The sequence below is a fragment of the Lithobates pipiens genome, unplaced genomic scaffold (assembly GCF_037356315.1).
Source record: "Lithobates pipiens isolate NorthernLeopardFrog02 unplaced genomic scaffold, aLitPip1_a1.2 Scaffold_19, whole genome shotgun sequence".
Taxonomy (NCBI): Eukaryota; Metazoa; Chordata; class Amphibia; order Anura; family Ranidae; genus Lithobates; species Lithobates pipiens.
In genome coordinates, this window is record NW_027507764.1 from 594,240,385 (window position 1) to 594,249,283 (window position 8,899).

An 8,899-nucleotide genomic window follows, 5' to 3' on the forward strand; every position below is an offset into this window, starting at 1 on the left:
CAGGAAATCAAAAAGTAAATTAAAAAGTAATTTTTTTTTTTTTAATAATACTCAAGAAAAAGGGATTATACATAAAATGTACAAAAACAATTTACAATCGAACATTATAAAAAAACATCCACCACAACTGTACAATAACTGTCGGGTTTTCCCCGTAAAGTTTATGCTGAAGGGGGGGTGTGGCAATATTCCTCTACCGGTTTCGCGGTCAAGAACGGCTTCTTCAGGAGGGAGATCTGTGGAATAGGTAAATAAAGAAAAGGTAGAGTAGAAAAACCACAATATATATAACGTGGGCGATTGCTTGCACAGGGGGGTACGTATACACTTTGAGCCGATCGGATGCATACTGGTAGCATTTGATGGGGCACAGTAGAAATGCGTTTGGCACAGTGGTGGCACTTTATGGGTGCAGTGGCTGCAATTGATGTTCTTCTTTTCAGCTTGTTTGCGCCCCCCCCCCCCCAAAAAAAAAATTGAGCACCGGCCTCCACTGCTCAAGCGTCACCCCCCCACTTCTCTGCTGGGTCCCTAGCTTGGCATGCCAGATACTTCTCAAGCTTCAGCCCTGGTAACCGGCTCGGTCCCGGGCTTGACGCACAAGGCTGCTCTGCAGGCGTCACCTCCGCTGGTTGGGTCCCTGACTTGATCACCGCCTGAAGTTTCCCGATTCTCCACCGTGCCCGTTCACTGAGAATTCTGCTCCGGTACTTGCTTCAGTTACTCACTGTGGTCCCCGGTAATAAGGTAGTCGGTCCCTTTTAGTGGCGACACCTTCCCCTCTACCTCCCGACCACGACAGGTTCTGCAGCCGGCAGGACCGTCACTTCTGGTTGGACTGCAAGCCCCAATCCCAACCCTGCGCTGCCCTCCTGCTTCTGGATAGGCCCTCAGACAGCCTGGCAGCCAGATGTTCCTGGGATAGGCCCAATCTCCGGCTTGGCAGCCCGGGGTGTATGACACACATCCACCCAGACAGCCGCCCAGGTGACGCAGAACACCGATCGCCTGACTCCACCACCAATATATAGGTTCTTCCAGCAGGCCAAGAGATTCAAGAAAACCCCAGCCCATTGGCTGAGATACCACCATATACCCATAACCTGACCTTGGGTTGCCCTTCTCATATCTAGTACCACCAGGTACCCGACCAACTAGTGGTAGAAGAGAAAAGTACAACAAGGTCAAACTTTGATAGAGATCCATTGATTTCTCCCCATCGACCAAGATAGCTACTCCTGGCGAGTAAATTTGTGAGGAGCTCCCTGCCTAAACTACGGGGTGCTACATCGTCATCACCAATCAATGGGACCATCATCATCGTCATTCAATGGGACCACCATCATCGTCAATCAATGGGACCACCATCATCGTCAATCAATGGGACCACCATCATCGTCAATCAATGGGACCACCATCATCGTCATTCAATGGGACCACCATCATCGTCATTCAATGGGACCACCATCATCGTCATTCAGTGGGACCACCATCATCGTCATTCAATGGGACCACCATCATCGTCGTCAATCAATGGGACCACCATCATCATCGTCAATCAATGGGACCACCATCATCGTCATTCAATGGGACCACCATCATCGTCATTCAATGGGACCACCATCATCGTCAATCAATGGGACCACCATCATCGTCAATCAATGGGACCACCATCATCGTCATTCAATGGGACCACCATCATCGTCAATCAATGGGACCACCATCATCGTCAATCAATGGGACCACCATCATCGTCATTCAATGGGACCACCATCATCGTCATTCAATGGGACCACCATCATCGTCATTCAATGGGACCACCATCATCGTCATTCAATGGGACCACCATCATCGTCATTCAATGGGACCACCATCATCGTCATTCAATGGGACCACCATCATCGTCATTCAATGGGACCACCATCATCGTCATTCAATGGGACCACCATCATCGTCAATCAATGGGACCACCATCATCATCGTCATCATCATCATAACCAGGATGATAAGGATCCTGATCCCATAGACTTATGATGATCCCATAGACCAGTGATGGCGAACCTTGGCACCCCAGATGTTTTGGAACTACATTTCCCATGATGCACCACTACACTGCAGAGTGCCTGAGCATCATGGGAAATGTAGTTCTAAAACAGCTGGGGTGCCAAGGTTCGCCACCACTGCCATAGACTGATGGTGGGGATGATGATGCTCCCATAGTGTATGGGATCATTATCACCTATCAATGGGATTATTATTCTGTGGCTCATCTATCTACTCAGAATCTGGTAAAACTGGCCATAGATAGAGCTTGTGTGTGTGTGTGTTGTGTTTTTTTTTTTTTTGATCAGCGGGCTGACAACGGGACTCCTCCAATACCAGAATACACCGATCAGCTCTGCAGCCAATTGGCTACAATCGTTGATGGAGGGAAGATCAGTCCCGTTTGGGAGGAGCTGATCACTAGATTGACTAGTAATGGCCATAGATGGATCGTAACTTGTCCTTGCTGAATGCCGATCCATCAATGGTCATCTTATCACACTGTTATCAGCGCTGACTATTCACAATCTATTAGCGCTCGTTCCATCTGCAGGTGAGGGGCGGCGCCCGCTGATTTATGTCATTTATATCCCGAAAAATGTTCGTCCCAAAGAGCAAACGATATTTCCCCCCAATCCTCACACCCGCTGGATCCCTCGTACACAACGAATGTACATGGAGTAGTGCTGGGCGAATAGTTCTGGAAATTATTTTATAAATAGACCCCAAAGTGTCCCCTCCATTCCCGTACCTTGCAAAGGACCCTTGTTGACAATCTGCAGCACGGGAGTGGTTTCAGGTTCCTCTCGCTGGATTCTGCTGCGACTGTCAGATCTCCGGAATCCATCGACTTCTACCGAATAAAACACAGATTTATCATTGGGTGATAACAAGGAGCGGGCAGGAACGGCTTTTCTTCTACAATGGGAATCTCCTTCCCCTCCCCCCAGATATATCATTATCTCTTATCCAATGGTGTTCCTGTCACCTGAGCGGCACAGTGATCCCCGCCCACACATGGGCGGGTCTGATGACAGGACGGGAGGGCTCGGGGGTCATTGGGAGTAATGGCCAAGATGCTAAGACCCCGCCTCCAGTTTGGCTCCTGTACCCGCCTCCAGGGGGTGCAATGGACCCATTGAGGGGAATTTACTAAGACCGGAGAAGCCAAAATCGGCTGTGCATGGCAACCAAGCGGCTTCTAGCTTTCACTTTCACTATTGCGGTGTGGGGAACCACATGTGATCCAGACGTGAATCGCACCTCATTCCTGTTCAAATCACGTGCGATTCTTTTGCGGTGCGATTTGAGCCCATTCCTCTTGTATGGCTAAAATCGCAGCGCACCCGCAGCAAAGGTGCAGGCACGTGAATCAGTACTCAAAGCTTAACCCATTGATTACCGGGACCCCCCCCCCCCTCCTGCCCAGGCCAATTTTCAGCTTTCTTCACTGTCTCTTTGAATGACAATTGTGCGGTCGTGCTACACTGTACCCAAACAAACCAAAACGTTTTCTTTAGACCAATAGAGATTTCTGTTGGTATTTAATCACCGCTAGGGTTTTTTTTTTTTTTTTTTTTGCTAAAAAATACCGAAAATCTTTAAGAAGAAAAAAATAAAATATTTTCATACTTTGTTATAAAAGTTTGAAAATGGGTAATTTTTTCTCCGTCACTGATAAATGGCACTGACAGGCGGCACTGTTGGGTAGTGATGAGGTGACACTGGCGGGCACGGATTAGCAGGCACTGGCGGGCACGGATTAGCAGGCACTGGCGGGCACGGATTAGCAGGCACTGGCGGGCACGGATTAGCAGGCACTGGCGGGCACGGATTAGCAGGCACTGGTGTGCACAGATTAGCAGGCACTGGTGGGCACTGATTAGCAGGCACTGGCGGGCACGGTTTAGCAGGCACTGGCGGGCACAGATTAGCAGGCACTGGTGTGCACAGATTAGCAGGCACTGGTGTGCACAGATTAGCAGGCACTGGTGTGCACAGATTAGCAGGCACTGGTGTGCACAGATTAGCAGGCACTGGCGGGCACGGATTAGCAGGCACTGGTGTGCACAGATTAGCAGGCACTGGTGGGCACAGATTAGCAGGCACTGGCGGGCACGGATTAGCAGGCACTGGTGGGCACGGATTAGCAGGCACTGGTGTGCACAGATTAGCAGGCACTGGTGTGCACAGATTAGCAGGCACTGGCGGGCACTGATTAGCAGGCACTGGCGGGCACTGATTGGCGGGCACTGATTAGCAGGCACTGGTGGGCACTGATTGGCGGGCACTGATTAGCAGGCACTGGCGGGCACTGATTAGCAGGCACTGATTAGCGGGGACAGATTAGCGGGCGCTGGCGGGGACAGATTAGCAGGCACTGGCCAGCACAGATTAGCGGGCACAGATTAGCGGGCACTGGCGGGGGCAGATTAGCAGGCACTGGCGGGCACAGATTAGCGGGCACAGATTAGCAGGCACTGGCGGGCACTGATTAGCAGGCACTGGCGGGCACTGATTAGCAGGCACTGGCGGGCACTGATTAGCAGGCACAGATTAGCAGGCACTGGCGGGCACAGATTAGGATCGCTGTCCCTGTAACGCAAGCTGGTTACCGGTTTTCTTCTGTTCTCCTCGCACTGATAGAGGATAAAATAGCCGATAACCGGCTTCTGTTTACTTCCATAATCAGCCGTCATTGGCTGACAGTTGCTCATGTGGTAAAGGGCCACTGTGATTGGCCCTTTACCCGTTCTGTGATCAGCTGAGATCACAGAGCATGCCGATCACGGGGGGGACATCAATGGACGCCCTCCCGGCACTGAAAGCTGGTGATGTAGCCGTATTTCGGCCATAGCGCAGGTGGAGAGCGGGTAACCGAATAAGCAGAAGCCAGAAGCTGATTGGTTAGTAAGCAGAGCGGCTCCAGATTCTGTGCGCTCCGGTCTTAGTAAATCCCCCATTGCTGATCTTTAGGTTTTGGTGCACAGCTGGCAGTGTACAGCCCGGCGCTCCCATCCCCCTCTAGTCACTTGCTGACCACGTCTTTCCTGAACCAAGTTTTTAATTTTTAGTATTTTTATACATTTTTTGCTAGAAAATGACTTGGAACCACCTGACTTTTCACCTTTTATCTTTCACGCCCCTCCCCCCCCCCCCCCCCCCCTCTTCTTCCATCTCTTCTTTATCTAATCTTCCTCAATCATTATTGGTTTTATATCCCGAGCGATCCCCCGTGTATGTTTCCGATTGGATTACACTCCTCAACTAGGGTTGCCGCCTGACCTGATAGCCAATCCCGATCATTCTTGTACCCATAAAATAGGCTTAGAATGCTGTGCTGGAATTAAGACTCTCCCAGACAGGCATAAACCTCAGCACAATAACTCCTCCAAGAAATCTGATTTGTGGACTGAATGGGGGGGGGGGGGGAAACGGATTCCTCTATCCACACAAATTAGGGGGATGGGGGTATTCCCGCCCTCCTCAGGGGGGAGGGGGGCCGGAGGATCTGACCATTTCTGATTAGCGCTCTATGTGGTGAATCAACTGATTGGGGGTGGGGGGGGGGTAGTAGAGCGTTCCTTCTGCCTGGGACAGTTAGCCACAGTTCAGTGTGAATAAATGTGTCGTGCAGTCTGAAACCCGGACTGTCCTGTGGTTGAAAACCCGGACTGTCCTGGGGTTGAAAACCCGGACTGTCCTGGGGTTGAAAACCCGGACTGTCCTGGGGTTGAAAACCCGGACTGTCCTGGGGTTGAAAACCCGGACTGTCCTGGGGTTGAAAACCCGGACTGTCCTGGGGTTGAAAACCCGGACTGTCCTGGGGTTGAAAACCCGGACTGTCCTGGGGTTGAAAACCCGGACTGTCCTGGGGTTGAAAACCCGGACTGTCCTGGGGTTGAAAACCCGGACTGTCCTGGGGTTGAAAACCCGGACTGTCCTGGGGTTGAAAACCCGGACTGTCCCGGGGTTGAAAACCCGGACTGTCCCGGGGTTGAAAACCCGGACTGTCCCGGGGTTGAAAACCCGGACTGTCCCGGGGTTGAAAACCCGGACTGTCAGGTCGAAATCCTGGCCAGGTGGCAACCCTATCCTCAACCATAATCTACGAATGTTGATGGTCAGAACTGTTGTGTGGAGGGGTAGTTGGCCTCGCAGCCCATGACACTGACACACCTCCCAACTTTTTTATTTTTTTTTTATTTTTATTTTTCCCCACTACTACTCCTTTTTTGTTCTGTCTTTTGGCATTTACAGATGCAGCAATTTAGAAATTGGATGAAAGGTTTAGCTCTGGGGAAACAGTTTTTGATGGATAAAAAGGGCATTTTATATACAACTATATAGATCAGACAGAAATGAGGAGGACAGAAGGAGATCCCTCGAAATCCGGGACAGTCCCTCAAAATCCGGGGCAGTCCCTCGAAATCCGGGGCAGTCCCTCGAAATCCGGGGCAGTCCCTCGAAATCCGGGGCAGTCCCTCGAAATCCGGGGCAGTCCCTCGAAATCCGGGGCAGTCCCTCGAAATCTGGGGCAGTCCCTCGAAATCTGGGGCAGTCCCTCGAAATCTGGGGCAGTCCCTCGAAATCTGGGGCAGTCCCTCGAAATCCGGGGCAGTCCCTCGAAATCCGGGACAGTTGGGAGCAATGCCGTTTCATCCCAGTAGGGGTGTCCGGCGAGGAGGCCAACTTCGTTTCCTCACTTCAAACATAACAATCAACGTCTAACGGTTTGAATAATCCAAACCTCTTCAATTTACGGGTGTAAAATATTCAACGTTTTAAATTCCTGTATAACAGAAGGATCTAATACTTATGTATACTTTGTTACAATTTCACTTTTGATTGTTTGTTTTTTTGTTTTTTTAATATAACATTTTTCATGAGTAAGAACAATCAGAATCTGCTGTAATCATATACACAAGACAATGTCTGTGGCCCCTCCCCCCTTCCATTCACAATTAACCCTTCAATCTCCCAACATTATCAAACCCCTCCAGAGGTAGAAACCTTACATTCAATGTGTATGACAATAGCAACTTACCCCCAACTGCATGTACATAATACCCCGGGGGGGGGGTACCAAGCACCAAAAGCTTCTGGATACGTCCGGTCGTCCAGTCCGGCGCCGAACGCTCTGATCCCGATGATCACAGCGCGTCACTCGCACTCCGGCTGCTCCATTCAGTAACCATCTTGCATTATTTTCAACAAATTCAAGGCTCCCTGTGATTGGAGGAGGGGGTGGCTGAAAATCACAATCTCCCCTCCTCCAATCACAGAACGCCTTGCCTTCATTGAAAATAATCCAAGATGTTTTACTGAACAGAAGAGCTGGAGTGCGAGTGACACCCAGCGAGTCTCAGAGCGCTCCGCACCGGACGTTTACAACTGACTGCACTCTGTACGGGGAGGGGGGGGAGGGGTACATAGCGCCGCAGTCTAGACACACGGGACGCACTCGATTAGTGCGCATGTATGGGTCATACAATCGGATTTAAAGGCCTGGAGAAGACGGCTTACACCCACCAGAGTCAGCCAATGACGGCACACAGGAGGATCTGCTGGAAAACCATATCAGAAGTCGGCTCCCTCTAGTGGCCATAATGCAGTATTTTTCTTAAAATTCCTCAAATAGGAAAATGCCCCATTTTGGCCGCTAGATGGAGCTGAGAATGATAGGAAATACACATAGTAGACGGATTATGTGTGATGGCCGTGCAAATGCTTGAGGCGTTCACACAAACACGTAACATTGTTATTGTTGTCAGGGAATTGATACACACTATATTACCAAAAGTATTGGTACGTCTGCCTTTACACGCACATAACCTTTAATGACATCCCAGTCTTAGACCGGAGGGTTCAATATTGAGTCAGCCGTTTGCAGCTATAACAGCTTCACCTCTTCTAGGGGAGGGTGTCTATGGGGAATGTTTGACTCTTCTTCCAGAAGAGCGTTTGTGAGGTCAGGCACTGATGTTGGACAAGAAGGCCTGGCTCACAGCCTCCGCTCTGCTTCATCCCAAAGGTGTTCTATCGGGTTGAGGTCAGGACTCTGTGCAGGTCAGTCAAATTCCTCCACCCCAAACTCCCTCATCCATGTCTTTTATGGACAGAATGGTCAAACATTCCCCATAGACACCCTCCTAAACCTTGTGGACGGCCTTCCCAGAAGAGGTGAGGCTGTTATAGCTGCAAAGGGCCAACTCAATATTGAACCCTCCGGACTAAGACTGGGGGGGGTCATTAAAGTTCATGTGCGTGTCAAGGCAGGCGTCCCAATACTTTTGGCAATATAGTGTATATGGACATTTCTAGTTGTGTCTATAGGGGGGTCTTATGATCCTGGATGTGTGGAGCCCTCACACCGTACACCCCCCCCCCCCTCCCCCCCAGAAACTTACCTCTCCTCCATCCTGCTGCTTCTTTCCGGTCACCGTCCGATCGCCATTAGATGGGGTCACCAGCAGAACGCAGACCACGAGAACCCCCAAGATCAGCAGAGTCCTCATCACTGACCTTCACCCCGATCCTCACTACAGCAACACGACAGAAAGACGTCCGATGTGTGACCCCCACCCTCCGTATACCTCTCAGTGCTGAGAGAACTTCTTATATACCACCTTCCCCCTCCCCTCCCCCCTTCCTGAGAATGGGACTGGCCGGCTGCGGATCCAACAAGCATAAAGATGAGGCAACACATCCTTCCCTATTCCACCGCAACATCCTCATCTTCTGTTTGTTTGTTTGTTTTTGTTTTACCTGAAAATTTCAAAATTTCAGCCGTGAGTTATCGGGCAATAGTAAGCTGTTTCCGAAAAAAAAAATATATATATATATATAGGAAGGA

At 50.2% G+C, this 8,899-nt stretch overlaps 1 protein-coding gene across 2 annotated transcripts in view; it reads right to left on the minus strand.

Moving 5' to 3' along the window:
- Window positions 1-8,659, minus strand: part of LOC143997801 (uncharacterized) — a 96,527-nt gene extending 87,868 nt beyond the window's left edge. Inside the window, exons 1-2 of one of the 2 annotated variants that reach the window (XM_077493607.1) lie at window positions 8,454-8,659; window positions 2,795-2,896 (exon numbers count right to left, since the gene is read on the minus strand). In XM_077493607.1, coding sequence (XP_077349733.1) covers window positions 2,795-2,896; window positions 8,454-8,561 — 210 coding nt within the window. In that variant the 5' untranslated portion in view covers window positions 8,562-8,659. The remainder of the gene's footprint in view (window positions 1-2,794; window positions 2,897-8,453) is intronic. The other variant, XM_077493608.1, reaches the window with a different exon arrangement.
- Between the last annotated feature and the right edge of the window lie 240 nt (window positions 8,660-8,899).